Consider the following 18,713-nt stretch of genomic DNA (forward strand, 5'->3'; position numbering starts at 1 on the left):
TAAGGTCCACACGAAAGAGCTCCATCTGGTCACTTTACAAGAAACTTACGAGATACCTTATCCTGGTGTTTTTCAAAATGGTCTGAGCCACAGTCTGATTAACGCTGCTAATTCTAAGTGGGTTTGAAGTGTGTTTCAGACACTGAAATTTGAAGTAAATAGGCGTTAGTTCTAACATCAAGAAGGTGATCTGAGGCCTTCGAGCCTGCCTGCCTGCCACAATTCAGCTGAAAGGAATAAAGCCTTCAAAGTTGTTAATTTTACTGCAGGGACTTTTCAACTTTAAATCAAGCCCAAGCCCAAGATTATCTAAAGCCTTTTCTTTCCTTTTTCTTTTTTAATTTATTTATTTATTTTTGGCTGCATTGGGTCTTCGTTGCTGCGCATGGGCTTTCTCTAGTTGCAGCGAGCGAGGGCTACTCTTCGTTGCGGTGTGCGGGCTTCTCATTGCGGTGGCTTCTCTTGTTGCAGAGCATGGGCTCCAGGCATGCGGGCTTCAGTAGTTGTGGCGCACGGGCTCAGTAGTTGTGGCTTGCGGGCTCTAGAGCGCAGGCTCAGTAGTTGTGGCGCATGGGCTTAGTTGCTCCGTGGCACGTGGGATCTTCCCGGACCAGGGCTTGAACCCATGTCCCCTGCATTGGCAGGCGGATTCTTAACCTCTGTGCCACCAGGGAAGCCCTCTAAAGCCTTTTCTAGGCTATTCCAAGCCCTCCCTGATCCTCTCTGCTTTTGACCTGACAACTGGGCAGTTCTGGGGCTTTTTTTTGGGGGGGGGATTGTTGTTGTTTTCTCAGGGATAGGCAGGCTTCTCTGTAAAGGGCCAGACGGTAAATATTTTAGGCTCTGTGGGCCAGCCTCTGTCACAGCCACTCAGCTCTGCTGGTGCAGGGCAAAAGAAGCCGCAGCCAAGAATGACAACAAATGAGCATGGCTGTGTTCCAATAAAACTTTATTTACAAGAACACGTGGTTGGGCTGGATTTGGCCCACGGGCCGACTTTGCTGCCCCTGCTAGAGATGGTCTTTGACTGTTGCTGTTATTTCACGACATTCTCTCCTCAGTCACATTTTAAGCACCTTGGGAACACGACCGTGTGTTGCTTTCTGGAACACCTCTCCCAACATCTGCCTTCCTCACTCCCTCAACATTTCCTAACTGGTGTCAGGGTGCTGTGATGTTATACTCTTTAAACCAGATGCGAAGGATCTGGAATACTCACCACTTAGTACCCTGTCCATATCGGCGAGGGTTATTTTATGGTGATGGAATTTGCAATCTTTTAGAAACCTCCAGAATTGAAGCTTTGTCATCAGAAAGGTGTTATCCAGAGAGTGATCACATCCTAGGCTGCTGTAAAAGCTATAGATTCTTCTTAATTCTGTAATATTTCTTAAGACAGCATATTCTACCTGAAAAGAGAAAGCCATACATATCTTCATCTTACCTGGTAAGAGCAAAGGTAAAAGAAAACCTGTTTTCTAAATTAAACGAGGTAACACATGCAATAGCATTTACCTCAATAAATGTTATATTCTCCCCACCCATCCCCAGGTCAGTAAAGTGCAATTTCTGAGTAAGAGTAGAAAGACATGCTGTTATCTGGACAGTGGAATTACTTTCATACTGCTCTGTCCAATCCTATCCTGTTTCATCCTATCTCAATGACAGCGATAAAATTCTCTTGTCTACAGATCGATATCCCTCATGGACAAAGACACAAAAATCTTCAACAAGATATTAGCAAACCAGGATATTCCCTGGCGGTCCAGAGGTTAGGACTCCACACTTCCACTGCCGGGGGCCTGGGTTTGATCCCTAGTCGGGAAACAGATCTCACAAGCCACGCAGCATGGTCAAAAATAAATAATTAATTAATTTAAAAATTCTTAAAAAATAAAAGACATTCAATACATGACAGCAGTCATCAACTGCATCTTCCCAGGACTGTGGAGAGTCTGCTAATGTTTTAGCCTGAAATATAAATTTACAACAATACAGAAGGTTTTTACCTGCTTCTTTTCTTCTGATTGGTCTCTCTCCGGGTACATTTTCAGCAACAAACTGAGATCCAGCTCGATGCTCGAGCCTAACATGGAATTACTTTCACTGCCATCAAGCTTTCTGATGGTTTCTAGCAGGTGAGGACAAATATACAGGATAAATGTGAAAAACAATGTTAAAATATTTCAGTGTCATGTCAAAATGATTTTCTGCAGAAGTGTGACACAGGAGTATTTAAAAACCTATAAGAAAGCAGTTGCTCACAGGAAACTTGTGTTTTCTGAAATATTAGGTGTATTTTCGATGCGATGTTACACATTAATTTGCCTTTAGCTGACAGGTGGACGCTCCCTACCGGCACTGATGGAGGATCTGCGATACTGGTTCCTGAGGGCAGATTCTGGAGTCGTGTCCCGGTAGCTGATCAGTTCACCTTCAAGATCTGGAAACTCTGCTAGGTGGTCATTGGAAAATGGGCCGTCATACACACGCCCATTCTTAAAAGTTAATCGGCCCTGCAGAGAGAAAAATAACTTTTTGCAGCTTAGGAAAAGTGTTTTTAGAAAACCATTGGTAGGGACTTCCCTGGTGGTCCAGTGGTTAAGAATCCCCCTTCCAATGCAGGGGACGTGGGTTCGATCCCTGGTCGGGGAACTAAGATCCCACATGCTGTGGGGCAACTAAGCCTGAGTGCTCCAGAGCCTGCGTGCCACAACTAGAGAGCCCGTGTGTCCCAACTACTAAGCCCGCGTGCCCTGGAGCCTGCGTGCCACAACTAGGACCCAATGCAGCCAAATAAATAAATAAATATTTTTAAAAAATTATAGAAAAAGAAAACCATTGGTAAACGTACATCAATATCTTTTTCAAGGGTTTGGAGGCTTCTATTTGCTTGTTAAGATCTGCACTTAGGGCTTCCCTGGTGGCGCAGTGGTTGAGAGTCTGCCTGCCAATGCAGGAGACACGGGTTCGAGCCCTGGTCTGGGAAGATCCCACATGCCGCGGAGCAACTGGGCCCGTGAGCCACAATTACTGAGCCTGCGCGTCTGGAGCCTGTGCTCCGCAACAAGAGAGGCCCGCACACCGCGATGAAGAGTGGCCCCCGCTTGCCGCAACTAGAGAAAGCCCTAGCACAGAAATGAAGACCCAACACAGCCAAAAAATAAATTAATTAATTAATAATTAAAAAAGAAAAAAAAAGATTTGCACTTAATCCACATACAGTCAGGCTCCTGGAGTCTCTTGTCACCGTGTAGATCCTCTCCTCTTCCCGATCCCCCTTCTCTCCCCTCACTGTATCTGCCCCACAACCCCTCCCCAACTTTAAGCACCCCTAGGTCGCAGAATGTGGCTTATTAAATATGCTGATGACCAGCAGAGGTGCCTATCACAGAATGGGGACTCTCTTGGTATTTATCAAACCCAGGCCAGTGGTTTGTCTGACTCAAAGGTGGGCAAATGACCCCCAGTTCAGCTCAGTGAGGCTAAAGATGTTTGTGGAAAACTTCTCCAAAAAGAGTTTCTTCTCTGCTTCTACTTAGTGGGGTATGAAGATGTGAAGCCTGGAACCACAGCAGCCATGTTGCAGTCATAAGGGAGGGCAGCATAATTGTGAAGCTGACATGGTAGGAGACATAGATGGATGGAGGAGAAACCCTGACGTCATAGAGCTGCTGAATCAAGCCAACACTGAAACCCACATTATTCTTTATCATTTATGGAAGATTAAGTTAGATTTTCTGTTACTTGCAACCAAAACCACCCTAACATACACACACACACCAGACTAATTAAATAACCTCTAAATACAAAGGAAATTGATATGTTAGAAGTTATTTGAAAATTTATGTAATCATCTTAACAAAACAGTAAGTTATCCTATGCAAAATGGATAATGCACTTTACTAGACAGAGGATGACATGCCTTTACATAATCTTTAAAATGTAATCTTCACAGGTCTGTACTCACCATGCCATGTTTTTTATTAGCAACCCATTCTCCCTCATACATGGCTCCACTGGCATAGTAGAACTTTCCATGGCCATGACGGTATCCATTCACAAACTCTCCTACGTATTCATTTCTCAAAGGATACTGGGAGTAGGGGATTCTCTTTAGAAACCATGTGTGTGTGCCAAAACCATTCTGAAAAGAAAGCATATTTCCATGAGAAATGCTCAAAATGTTTCCTCTTTTTACCTAAATCCATTTAAAATTAGGTATGAATCAAATACAGGGACTCATTTGAAGGGGCAAAGAGCATGCGTGATGGAGTCTCACAGACTTGGGTTCAGCCTCAGCTCAGTTATTTACAAACCAGCCCTTTGACGTAAGGCTAATTAATTAAGCCCTCTGGGTCTCATCTGTAAAGGGTAATAACACCTACCACAGGTTGGATGTAATAATTGAAAATAGTGTATATAAAGTGCCTGGCTTAATATTATTTTAAATTTTAATTATTTTTAACATACAGATTGATAAAAATATTCCCTCCTCGATCCCACATTCCAGAGGTAACCACTAGTTGGGTTTGAAATTCATCTCTGTTTTCCCCAGGCACACACAATCATACTAAATCAACATATTATATACATATATAAAGACATACACAATTTTTTCAACAATGGAATGTTTCTATATATACACCATTCTTTTTTTTTTTTTTAAATCCTATCTGACTTTATTCATTGTTATACAAGCTTAGACAGCTTGGATATATATACCATTCTGTAAATTCTGGGTATATACTGGAGAGAAATGAAAGCAGGGAATCGAACAAACAATGTGTACACTCATGTTCATAGCAACGTTTGAAACAGCCGAAAGTTGGAAGCAACCCAGGTGTCTGTTGAGGAATGAATAAACAAAATGTGGTCCATCCATACAACGGAATATGATTCAGCCTTAAAAAGGAAGGAAATTCTGACACATGCTTACAGCATGGATGAACCTTGAAGACAGTATGCTAAGTGAAATAGGCTATTCACGAAAGGACAAATACTATATGATTTTACTTAGATGAGGTATCTAGAATAGTCACATTCACAGAGACAGACAGTAGAATGGTGGGTGCCAGGGGCTGGGGGGAGAGGGAAGTGGGGAGTTATTGTTTAATAGGTACAGAGTCTCAGTTTTGCAAGGTGAAAAGAATTCTGTGGATGGATGGCAGTGACGGCTGAACACAGTGTGAACGTACTTAACACTGAACTATATACACTTAAAAATGGTTAAGATGGTAAGTTATATGTATATTTTACCACCATTAAAATTAAAAAGAAGAAAACAAAGTTGGAGTGGCCATATTCATATCAGAAAAAGTAGAGCTCAGAGAAATAAAAATCACCAGGGTTAAAGAATGACATTATAAAATTATAAAAAGGGTCAACTCACCAGGAAGACATAACAACCCTAAATGTGTATACACATAACAACAAACTGTCAAAATATATGAAGCAAAAACTGATAGATCTGAAAGGAGAAATAGACAAATCCACAACTATACTTGGATACTTAAACACGCTTCTCTCAGAAATGGATAGAAAAAGTTGACAGAAAATGAGTAATGATATAGAAGATCTGAACAACACTATCAACCAACTTGATCTAACTGATATCTATAGAAAACTCCACTCAACCAAATCAGAAATACACGTAACATTCACCAAGATAGACCAAAATAAACCTCAACATACTGAAAAGAAATGCAATTATAGACAGTATGTTCTCTGACCACAGTGGAATTAAACACACAAAAAAACAATAGAAAAGTATCTGGGAAAATACCCAAATATCTGAAAATTAAACAACATACTTCAAAATAATTTATAGGCCAAAGAGGAAGTCATGGGGAAGTTAGAAAATATTTTGAACTGAACAAAACTTAAAAAACATAACATATCAAAATAAGTGGGATACAGATAAAGCAGTGCTAAGAGGAAAAATTGTAGTATTAAATGTTTATATTAGGAAAAAAGAAATGTCTCAAATCAATAAAGCATCCATACAACTCTAGGAAAAGAGCAAATTAAACCCAAAGCATGCAGAAGGAAGGTAATAATAAGAACAGATATCAGTTATTTTGAAAAACATCAAGGAAAACAAAACTAAAACTGGCTCTTTGATAATTTTAATGAAATTGATACATCTCTAGCAAGACTGATGGAGAGAGAAAGCACAAATTACTAATATTAGAAGAAAGAGGGACCATCACTATAGATCCTACATATATTAAAAGAATAAGGGAATGTTATAAACAACCTTGTGCCAATAACATTAACAATTTCTATGAAGCAAGCAAACTCCTTCAGTATAACACAAACTTCCACAGCTTACTTAAGAAGAAACAGATAACCTGAATGGCACATTATTTACTAAAGAAATTGATTTTATAGTTAATATATAGTTAATTTAATCATCCCACAAAGACAACTCCAGGCCCAGAAGGCTTCACTGGCATATTCAACTATATGGCTAAGGAAGAGATAATGCCAATGCTACAAACTTCCAAAAAATTGAAGAGAACACTTCCCAATTCATTTTATGAAGCTGACATTACCCTGATTACTACAAGCTGACAAGATGTTATAAGGAAATAATACTATAGATCAACATCCCTCATGAACATGGACATAAAAATTCTCCACAAAATATTAGGAAATTAAACCCAGCAAGATATAAAAAGGATAATATCATCATGACCAAGTCGGGTTTATCCCAGGAATGCAAGATTGGCTCAACATTTGAAAATCAATTAATCTAACTCAACCAATCAATAGACTGGAGAAGAAAAACCACATGATCATCTGACTGGAGGCAGAAAAAGCACTAGACAAAATTCAATATCTATTCATGATGAAAACTGTTAAGCAAATTAAGGATTAAAAAGAGTTTCCTCAACCTGATAAAGGGTAGCTACAAAAAACCTACAGCTAACATCATGCTTGATGAGAGGCTGAATTCTTTCACACTAAGATCAGGAACAAAGTGAGGATGTCCACTCCCTCCACTCCTAGTCAATATCACAAAATATCCTGGAGGTCTTAGCCAGTGCAATAAAGCAAGAGAAAAAAATGGCATACAGATTAGAAAGAAACATATAAAGTTGACTGTATTTGCAGGCATGGTTATCTAGATTAAAAAGTCCTAGAGAGTCTACAAAAAAGCGACTAGAACTATTATGTTAGTTTAGCAAGGTCCCCAACTAGTAGGTTAATATAAAAGATGTCATCAGAAAATCCTAGCTATATAAACTATATAAAATTAACCATAGAAAGCTTTCCTTTTCTGTGCAGGAAATACATAGCTTTTTTAAAAAAATTAATTTACTTTATTTATTTTTGGCTGTGTTGGGTCTTCATTGCTGTGCGCGGGCTTTCTCTAGTTGAGCTGAGCGGGGGCTACTCTTTGTTGCGGTGCGCAGGCTTCTCATTGCGGTGGCTTCTCTTGTTGCAGAGCACAGCTCTAGGCGCGCAGGCTTCAGTAGTTGTGGCTCGCAGGCTCTGTAGTTGTGGCGCACGGGTCTAGTTGCTCCGCGGCATGTGGGATCTTCCTGGACCAGGGCTCGAACCTGTGTCCCCTGCATTAGCAGGTGGATTCCTAACCGCTGCGCCACCAGGGAAGCCCAATACATAGCTTTTAAAATGTAAATAGTGTGTGTGCTTCCTGACTGTCCTTTATGGTTTGTGAGAAGTGCTGATCGCAATATGTCTTCAGGAAATGCCAAAATTGGGCACGGTGCCCACCAGTTCAAAGCAACTGCTGTAATGCCAGATGGTCAGTTCAAAGATATCAGCCTATCTGACTACAAAGGAAAATATGTTGTGTTCTTCTTTTACCCTCTTCACTTCACCTTTGTGTGCCCCACGGAGATCATTGCTTTCAGTGATAGGGCAGAAGAATTTAAGAAACTCAACTGCCAAGTGATTGGTGCTTCTGTGGATTCTCACTTCTGTCACCTGGCATGGATCAACACACCCCAGAAACAAGGAGGACTGGGACCCATGAACATTCCCTTGATATCAGACCCCAAGCGCACCATTGCTCAGGACTATGGGGTCTTAAAGGCCGATGAAGGCATCTCATTCAGGGGCCTTTTTAATATTGATGATAAAGGTATCCTTCGACAGATCACCATAAATGACCTTCCTGTTGGCCGTTCTGTGGAGGAGACACTGAGACTAGTTCAGGCCTTCCAGTTTACTGACAAACATGGGGAAGTGTGCCCAGCTGGCTGGAAGCCTGGCAGTGATACCATCAAGCCTGATGTCCAGAAGAGCAAAGAATATTTCTCTAAGCAGAAGTGAGCATTGGGCCATTTTAGGGCCAGGCTGCAGCAGGTGGCCATGAGAGCAAAACCTCTTTTGTACTACTGTCATGCTTCAAACACAAGACCTTACACTCAGCCCAGATATGGTGTGGGACAGGACAGGCCTTTCCTGCAGGGGTTGGGGAGGCCAGCCTTTCTTCCTCTGGAGGGAATGGCCTGAGCTGTATTATGGGGCAGGCAAACTGATGTGTATAGTAGTAGGATATCACTTTTGGTCTTTTGTAGTTTCATTAAACTTGAGTTGAGACCTTGTTGATGCTTCATTTTAGGGGGACATTAGCCTTTGAGTGTAAGAGGAATTGACTTTTTGCTTTCCCTCTTTAGGGGAAAATGAGGTGTGAGAGTGCCTCAGAATCAGGAAAATTATATTGAGGGGAAATGCAAGTAGATACAGGGAATGGACCTTGAAGCAAGGTGTTTCATTTCACCCTATCTGGAGAAGAGCAAGGCCTACTACAGTATTGGCCAAGGCACTGCAATTTATGCTATAGGCTGGGTTGCAAGTTAAGAGCCCAATGAGATTACTGACATTTACTTTTACACTACTGGGAGGGCTGTATGAAAACCTGAAGCCTGGCCTCTTCTGATAAATGCCTGGTACTGGTTCTGTAAAACGATCAGAGTTAAGAGGCTTCAGTACCTTTGGAACTAAAAGGGGGAAGGGGAGACAAACACAGCGCTGGTGTTCATAGGGTAGGCTTTCTGTGTCAAAAGCACAGGGCTGGGGGCTTCCCTGGTGGCGCAGTGGTTGAGAATCTGCCTGCCAATGCAGGGGACACGGGTTCGATCCCTGGTCTGGGAGGATCCCACATGCCGCGGAGCAACTAGGCCCGTGAGCCACAACTACTGAGCCTGCGCGTCTGGAGCCTGTGCTCCGCAACAAGAGAGGCTGCGACAGTGAGAGCCCCGCGCACTGCGATGAAGAGTGGCCCCCGCTTGCCGCAACTGGGGAAAGCCCTCGCACAGAAACGAAGACCCAACACAGCCAAAAATAAATAAATAAATAAATAAATAAACTCCAATCTCTTTAAAAAAAAAAAGCACAGTGCTGAGCACCTCGTGGCTTCCCTGGGCTTCTGTCCTTGATTTACGGGTAGTTCATGTCCTCATATCATTGTCCTGAGGGAGGGTTGTCAGTGGGGCAAAGGCGGATTCCTCCTGGGGTCTTGAGGCTAGGGCAGAGTCAGGACTGAGAGTCCTTCTGTGTATCATGTGGTGCCCTTCTGGACACCTTCCAGACACGGCTGCCCCAGCCTACCTACCCCTCCAGTATTCAGACAAGCAAGAGCTTTGAGCAGTAGTATGGGATTCCTGGGGCCTTCAATAATAGCTTATTATATATGCCAGGCACTATTTCGTATTTATTCAGTCTCCATAATAACCCTCTGAGGCAGGTACCGTCATTTAGGGGATAGCTGCTTCTCAAGCCCTGTAACAAGTAGCATCTTGAAGCACTGCAGAGAAATGGTAACAGGTAATAATCCCATATTCCAAGGCAGGTGGCAAGTCTGGATCTGCTTTGGTCTTTTGACCAAACTTCTTTGAGCCTTGTTCTCTTCATTTAAGATCTCTACTATAATGCTTTATCAAAAATGATCATCTTGTACCCAATAAAATCTTGTCTAGCCAAGTAAGTCCAAAAAATAAATAAATAAATAAATAAAATAAAATAAAGTGTAAATAATAGTCCTCCCAAGAGTCATGTGACTTATGAATTTGCCAATGGAAGAACCTTGCTTGTGTGTGAGACCTCTAGAGAAAACTAAATACTAATAAAACAGCACTTAAAAAAAAAAAGGTCAATTTAGCCATAAGAAAGAATGAAATAATGCCATTTGCAGCAACATGGATAGATCTAGAGATTATCATACTAAGTGAAGTAAGTCAGAAAGAGAAAGACACCCTATGATATCACTTGTATGTGGAATCTAAAAGACGACACAAATGAACGTATCTACAAAACAAAAACAGACTCACAGACATAGAGAACAGACTTATGGTTGCCAAGGGGGAGGGGAGGGCGGAGAGGGATGGATTGGGAGTTTGGGATGAGCAGATGCGAACTATTATATATAGAATGGATAAACAACCAGATCCTCCTGTAAGGCGCGGGGAACTATATTCAATATCCTGTGAGAAACCATATGGAAAAGAATGTGAAAAAGAACATATATACATGTATAACTGCATCACTTTGCTGTAGAGCAGAAATTAACACAACAGTGTAAATCAACTATATGTCAACAAAATATATTTTTTTAAAAAAAGGCTGATTTAGACAAGTAATCATAACGTGAGTTTGTGAGTTTCTAAATTTAACACAGCTTGAATTTCAGATGACCAGGCAATACCCTACACCAAATAATTCATGGGCGGAGGATCAGCAGAGCACCCACCTCTGGGTGTATTCTGCTAAGACCAGTAAAACCAGCTAGCACAGTACCTGGACCCCCTTCTCCCACTGACCGGTGTACTCTTCATTAGCTGTCAGCCACCTCATCCTGCCTTCCCCATGACGCATATTGTTCTCCCACTGACCTTCATATATATTTCCAGATTTGTAACTAGGACAAACAAAAATTAAAAACAATCAGTTATCTCATGTACAACATTTACCTTTAAGACTTTCTTAAACTTTCTCCCTAAATACCTTTGAAGAAATCCAATCCTTGTGCCCATACAATCTTCCCTGTATTTAAATTCAATGAATAGGCATGTGGTCCATAAAAACAATCATCTGGGTGGGTGGGGGAGGGTGGGTAGAATAAATCACTTTGTAAAAACTTCTAATTACTTAATAAGGTGACAGTGGGTAAGAATAGTGTTTTTAATCTTTTTAAGTAATTCCCTATAGTATTATGATTGGTTAATATTTTGCCCCCAAATATTTTAATCCTTAAAATATTTGGCTCCATCAGCTCAATCTAAAATCAAGTCGATATGTCAATATCCCTCAGAAAATATGAAACTAATAATGGAGACCCATGATTAATATAGAAAACAAAGGGAGGCGGTTTCTACATATAATAAAGTGAAACAGTATGATTAGACATCATATTTAATATGGTGTTTTTCTAAATTTTCCGAAGAATACTTCATCCCTGTTGAGATTATATTGGGGTTAATTTAAATATTCCACCCTGCTTATATAGAAAACGTGTTCTCTGTAAGTTCTGCACCTTATCTTTAAATAGCCTATGTGAAAGTTATCTGGGCCCACAAACGCTTTTCGCCAACACCCCAAACATGGCGGGGGGATACCTACCACCTTATCCCCCAGCCTTTTTTGATGTTGTGCACCCAGTCTCCCTCGTACCAAGAGGTGCCCTCTTGATTGTAATAAATGGAGCCCTAGAACAAAGAATATCATTTTATAAAATCATCAAGCCTCATAAAACAAATGCTTTTTTAAAGGTAAAGATTAAAATGTATGATTTTAAGGAGTCTAAATGATGCAGAAAATGTCATCCTTAGGTAAGACATATAATCCGTGTTATGTTTCTGGTTTGTGATTAAGAATACTGTAAAGTGCCCACCAAGTGAGAATGAGATAATGTCACAAATCAGTTACCCCTGAATAACAAAGTGTCACATACGGGATGAAACGACTACATCCATTACATTCAGTATATTCAGTAATTATTAGTCAAATAAGTACCTAAAGAAATCCTATTTTGTTGTTACCTAAGGTGAAGAGTAGTACCTTCCTTATAACTGAAGGTCACTCTCTTTTATGTACCAAAACCAGTTTGTTTTATCCATTTTGACATCTTATTTTACTGCCTCCGAGCATAAGTGAACACGGCATAATTTTTCTTTGATGATTCCTTTAAGGGAGTGGGAGTAGCCACTGTGCAAAGCATTTGGATCTACGCTAAATGGCCTCAAATTGCTTGTTTATTCACTGGTTTATTTGTGTGTGTGTGTGTGTGAGTTTTCCATCTTCTTCCTCATTATCACGCTAACTTGTTCCTTCTTGCAGCCATCCTGGTGCCTCCATCTAGAAGTCACCATCCCCAACTCTCCCAAATATCTGAACTGATCTGCTTTGAGCTAAAAAACAAAAAAACAGAATGCAGAACACAAGGGAACAGTCTAAATCTGAGTAAGGTGATAATTATGAAGAAAGACTTTCTTTTTCTTTTGACATTTTCTAAAAACAGTGCTACAGTATTTTATCATCCTATATAAAAGTGAAACAATAGTACCAGAAACAGCAACCTCGCTTCAAAGTACCTATAACCTACATTGCTGGTGAGAGTGTAAACTGGTTTAGCCACCATGGAAAACAGTTTGGTGGTCCTTCAAAATGTTAAACATCAAGTTACCATAGGACCCAGCAATTCCACCCCTAGGTATATACCCAAAAGAACTAAAAACAAGTACTCAAATAAACCTTTACACTCATAGTCATAGCAGCACTATTCACAGTAGCCAAAAGATGGAAACAGCCCACATGTCCATCAATGGATGAATGGATAAAGAAAATGTGGTCCATCCGTACAGTGGAATATTACTCAGCTGTAAAAAAGGAATGAACTACCTACAACACAGATGAACCTCAAAAACATGATACTCACTGAAAGAAGCCAGACACAAAAGGTCACATATTGTATGATTCCATTTATACAAAATATCCAGAATAGATAAACCCATAGAGTGAGAAAGCTGATCGGTGGTTGCCCAGGGCTGGGGAGGTGGGGAGTAACTGCCTAATGGGTATGGGGTTTTATTTTGGGATGATGAAAATGTTTTGGGACTAGACAGAGGTGGTGGTGGCACAATATTGTGAATGTACTAAATGCCAATGAATTGTTCACTGTAAAATGGTTAATTTCATGTGATGTGAATTTCACCTCATTAAAAAAAAAGTGAATATACCCTTCACAGCCCCCCACCTCCTGCTCTCTGTGTTTGCACATCCTATTCATAGCCGGGGGTTGCATGGCTGCCTCACCCACCTTGCCGTGTCTCTTGCCGTGGCACCAGTGGCCAATGTAGGACACGGGCTGCGTGCTGCACTTGAACATGCCGAATCCGTGTCTCACGCCGTTGACCACTTCTCCTTCGTAGGTGCTGCCGTCCGGCCATGTGTAGACGCCATGGTTCATGGGGATGTTTTTCACAAAGTCCCCCTGGGGCAAAATGGTCATCAGTGTGGCAGAAAGAAGGCAGTGGAGAGATCCCTCGTCTTGTGGGCTGCTGGAGATGCGGATACCACGCCGGTCTCTCCTCCCTTGGAAGCGGTTGAATACCCCCTCCAGTTCCCACCCCCCTCCTCCCGTCTCTACACATCCCATCCTCCCACACCTGGTCCCTCCACCGGGCAGAAGCCCAGGCGGAATGAACTATCGGAAAAGCTGTGTGCACACTAAGCTCCAAGAAGCCAGCAGGTGACGTGGTACAGTGGTGGCTTCCAAGCCTGGCCTTGAGAATTTTGGATTCTGGAACCCGCCTCGAAGGCGGCTAATTCACTGGGTTCCAGCGTTACCCCCAGGAGATGCTGACGATTAGCCAGGCTCAGGGATCACTGGTGGAAACCCTAACATACTGCAGACACACCAGCCAACCGCCTGCCCCAGGATGAGCGGCCAGCATGCGGTGCCCCCACACCTCAGCCCAGAGGCATCGGGTTCTTTTCCAGGAACATGAACTCCTGGAGGCGAGGTCCCAGCAGAGGTCCCAAGAGGCCAGCCAACCTCCCAGAGGATGCTTCTGCGAGAGCCTGAATCCTGCCCATAAACCCTCCCCTGACTGGGTGTGTGTGTGTCTGTGATGGGGGCGGGTCTGTGTCTGCAAGAATGAGCCCCACCTGACCTTCCAGAGCTGATGAACCAGAGGTCCAGGCCAGGAGGCGGGGCTTGGGGGCAGTGGGGAGTTTCCTGGGAAAGACTGGCCTGAAACGGCAGTTGGGACTCAATCCTCTGGCCGTCCTGGACCTCGGCTGTTCTCTCCCCTCCGTGACGATGACGGTGGACCCTCCCCTCGCTCTTCCCCAGCCTCATCTCCCACTGCCCAGTCCACTTAGCTGCCCACCTGGCCCAAACGTGCCTCTTTCCCTCACCTGGCTGTTGTTTGCATGTGAGCCTTATATCCCGTTTTAAATACTATCATTACCACTTATGAACACCATCGCGTTAGCAGCTCTGCAACTGTGATTTTCAGGGCAGTGTTTCAGGCCCACACGCACTGTGGAGGCACCGGTCTAAAAATACACATTCCCCGACCCGGCAAGACCGTTAAGTGAGGCCCAAACACAGCACAAGCAGCCAGTAGAGATAGCTAGATCTGAGTGAGTGAGTATGGTTTGGTCTCTAGAGAAAAAAGCTACAGAAGAGAATGTATAACAAAATATTTGTGGGGCTTCCCTGGTGGCACAGGGGTTAAGAATCCGCCTGCCAATGCAGGGGACACGGGTTCGAGCCCTGGTCCGGGAAGATCCCACATGCCACAGAGCATCTAAGCCCGTGCGCTACAACTACTGAGCCCACATGCCGCAACTACTGAAGCCCGCATGCCTAGAGCCCGTGCTCCGCAACAAGAGAAGCCACCGCAATGAGAAGCCCGCGTACCGCAACGAAGAGTAGCCCCCGCTCGCCACAACTAGAGAAAGCCCATGCACAGCAACAAAGACCCAATGCAGCCAAAAATAAATAAAATTAAATCTTTAAAAAAATAAACAAATAGACTATTTGTATTTGCAAAAAAGTGGGAGAGGCTGAAGAATACCTCTAGAATATACAAACGAAACTGGAAACTGGTGACAATTTATAGAGGGTCCCCTGTGGTAACAACTTACTTGTCACCTCTGTTCTTTGGTTCTATGGATATTTTTTTAACCCATGTGCTGAGTTACTTTTATGAAACTAGTATGTTTAATTGTGGGGACCTGACCATTAAATCACATAATTCATTTAGAACTATAACATACTATACACTTTACCTCATATTTCAATCCATCAGCCCAGACATAAGTCCCCCGTCCATGCATGAGTCCTTCTGAAAACGTACCCTTTGAAACAGAGCAACAAAGCGTTAGGCCCAATCTTGATTAACACAACTGCCACCCAGGGATTCAGCTTTTAAAATGGAACCATGTTCCACAAATATGCTTGTCCAGTGTTCAGCTGGGAGCTGGCACCACACTGGCGTCCATCCTGTTCTAAAAAGGATCTGAGGAGGAGTCCAAAAAAAAACCCAGTTCCCTAAAACTGACACTAGGCAGTGCTGCGCAGCTGTTAAACTGAGCTGTAAATTCAGCCTTCCTCACCTAATTAAGCTGTTGGAAAACTCTGTAGTTCAAAAGGACTCACAGGCTTTGGGCTTTGCATTTCAAAGTTTAAGGGTCTTTTGAAAATTATTTAGACTAGATTAAAACCATTATCTGGATATCAGAAATTATGACATTTGTCAACATCACACTTTGTTTTCCCTTACTGGGAATTATCAGTACGTGTGTGTGTGTATTGACACAAACACAAGTGTACATAATGTACAGTTGTTCATATCGTTCATTTAGAGTGTCTATCGTTAATGTATCGGAACTAGTTGTTAAAAACTTAACACACCTGAATGTCGCAATGCAATCAGAGAAAATGCATATAACATTACACCCAGTTCTTCCTCGGAATCACTTCTTTAGAGGTGGTGAGGTCAGGGGTTGATGACTGGAGAGAACCAAGAATCTGTAAGCAGTGCCCTGACGCAGTGGTTCTAGACTCGACTGTGCATCAGAGCCACCGGGGTGGGGGGAGGTGAAAGCACAGATTACTGGGCCCACCCTGCACGCTGGAGATTCTGATTCATCACCAGGTCTGGGCTGGGGCCCAAGAATTTGTACTCTGCACAAATTCCCAGGTGCTGCTGCTGGTCCCTGGGAACACGCTTTAAGAACCACTGCCTTAACTTCACTAGCGAGAAGGTCCGTTATGTCATCCATCCAGGTGAACCTGGCCCTGGCCGCACATCAGGCAGGGCTGACGCTCAGGGAAACTGGGGGCAGCCAGAGATCTTCCTACTGCAGGCTGAGGCTCTCGTTTGGATTATGGAATCAATCGTGGTCGCAAGAAGCAGAGTTTTGTTTTGTTTTGTTTTGTTTTTTTTAACAGAGTATTGATAGAACAGAAAGGATCGCGCTTCACCTACACGGAAAGGGCAAGTGTTTCATGAAATGTTTGTTTTCAAGTTTTCTCTTTAGGAAATTGTGATCTAAACATGTGACCAATGCAGGTCTGACCCCTGTGGGTCGTGGGGCTACTGTGTCGTTCCACTGGGTCTGCCTCCTTCACCATTTAAAGGGGATCCAACTGATGATTACTTTCATTCGGAAGAATCTGAGTCTAAGGAAAATATGCAAAGTTTACAAAGCAGGTAGCTGGCAGCGAGGAAGGGGGCTCCTCCAGAAATAAAGGGGTGTTTGCCTCTCATTAGTAGGAAGGGCAAGGCTGCCTGGCCAGGCTTGAGCCACCAGGTGACGGCGTACCTGAGGTACCAGGTTACCAGGGTTAGCAGGAGCTATGATCACATCCTCAGCAGCCCGGGAGGGGTTTAGCCCGTGTGGTCAAGCACTAGGTATCTTTGGGTGGTATACACACTGGTGCCTTGTAGAAGCACCACAGCGGTGAAGGAAGATTCTCATCAGGATAAAGAAACACTATAAATGCCAGAACTGGCCGAGGCCAGACGGGACAGTCATTTTCATGAGTATCATCCAGCCATAATAAATGGCGTGGGGTTTTTTTATTTTGTTTTGTTTTGTTTTTGGCCAGCTGCATGGCTTGTGGTATCTTAGTTCCCCAACCAGGGACTGAACCCGGGCCCTCGGCAGTGAAAGCACAGAGTCCTAACCACTGGACCGCCAGGGAATTCCCATAAATGGCATTTTTAAGAGTTTTTACAACACAGGAAAATGAACATGTTATATGTTAATGGGAAAAATCAGGATACTGAAACCCATGCTTTTTGACCTCAACTACAAAAATCTGTTCTCCTATAATAAGCACACGTTTCCTGGATAATCTGAACGAACGGATGAATGACTACTGCCACTGTAGCCTCATTGATAAAGACAAAAAATGAAAACACCCCAAAAGTATCTAATGATTATGGCATAGTTCTGAATGGTAAATTAGAGCACTATGCAATATTTTAAATAATTATGGAAGAGGGAATGGGAATTTAGTGTTTAATGGGAACAGGGTTTCAGTTTGGGATGATGAAAAAGTTCTGGAGATGACGGTGGTGATGGTTGTACAACAATGTAAATGTACTTAATGCCACTGAAACTAACACTTAAAAATGGTAAGTTTAATGTACATTTTACCACAAACAAACTTTTAAGTTATGGAAACCATACATTAATACAGCAATGTCTTCCTAACTGAAAAAAGATTCAAGGTGTTATCTACAAAATTAATACGCCCATGTAAAAGCACTGATCCATCCATTCAAGAAATAAAAGAGGAACTTCCCTGGCAGTCCAATGGTTAAGACTCTGCACTTCCACTGCACGGGGCGCAGGTTCGATCCCTGGTCGGGGAACTAAGATCCCGCAAGCCACGCGGCGCACCCCCCCGCCAAAAAAAAATAAAGAGACACAGCAAATTGAAAACATTTATGGCAAAAGGACACTGGGATTTTTACTCTTTGTTTTGTACTTTAGTGGCCTTAATGTTGTTTGTACAAAATAAAACTTGGCAAAAGGAAAAAAATCTAAAATGACTACTTTGTACTGAAGTAGTCATGTTTTTACCTTAAAATATGTACTCAGGGTTCAAAATAAAATCAGCATCAAGTACTTCCAATTTCTTTTGAGGAATCAGTGGACTTTCTGAGGATGCAAATCTAAAATTATCACCCTGCACTGTGTGCCCTGCCCAGTCCCAAAAGGTATAACTCACGCGGTAGGTGCAGCCGCCTTGAAAGATGGCAAAGGCTTCTCCCTCATACAGTCCACGGACTTTCTCCCCTTCATAGCTACGACGAAATGAAGCTCAAGGCAATGAATCATGTGAGCACACCTCAGTGACTGTGTGTTAAAATATGTAATGAACATCAATGAAAAAGTACAAATATCTCACATTCACTCAACAAGCGTTCCCCGCCGAGGACCACTGTGTGCCTGCCCCCTTCTAAGTACCAGGGCTGCAACTGTGAACAAGTTCCTGCCCTCGGGAGTTTATGGTTCAAAGAGGAGAGACAGACAGTAAAAAGGAAACAAATGAACAAGATAATTCCAGATCGCATTCAGTTTTTGTGAAAGAAATGATCGGGGAACGTGATCAGGAGTAAGGAGACGGCTACTTGTAACAAAGAACCTGGAGAAGAGGATACCCAGGAAGAGGAAACAGCAAGTGCAAAGGCCCTGAGGCAGGAAAGAGCCTGCCG

General features: G+C 42.7%; 1 protein-coding gene and 1 pseudogene across 1 annotated transcript in view; one reads left to right on the top strand and one right to left on the bottom strand.

Annotated features, from left to right (window-relative positions):
* LOC137778762 (radial spoke head 10 homolog B-like) overlaps positions 1 to 18,713 on the bottom strand; it is a 46,099-nt gene that overhangs the window by 24,750 nt on the left and 2,636 nt on the right. Inside the window, 9 exon segments of the mRNA XM_068566056.1 lie at positions 1,220 to 1,409; positions 2,010 to 2,131; positions 2,357 to 2,516; positions 3,971 to 4,147; positions 10,771 to 10,891; positions 11,593 to 11,678; positions 13,289 to 13,462; positions 15,271 to 15,339; positions 18,227 to 18,302. Of these exon segments, the coding sequence (XP_068422157.1) occupies positions 1,220 to 1,409; positions 2,010 to 2,131; positions 2,357 to 2,516; positions 3,971 to 4,147; positions 10,771 to 10,891; positions 11,593 to 11,678; positions 13,289 to 13,462; positions 15,271 to 15,339; positions 18,227 to 18,302 (1,175 nt within the window).
* On the top strand, positions 7,689 to 8,537 carry LOC137778585 (peroxiredoxin-1 pseudogene; annotated as a pseudogene).

Source organism: Eschrichtius robustus, chromosome 16 (assembly GCF_028021215.1).
Source record: "Eschrichtius robustus isolate mEscRob2 chromosome 16, mEscRob2.pri, whole genome shotgun sequence".
In the NCBI taxonomy this organism is placed as follows: domain Eukaryota; kingdom Metazoa; phylum Chordata; class Mammalia; order Artiodactyla; family Eschrichtiidae; genus Eschrichtius; species Eschrichtius robustus.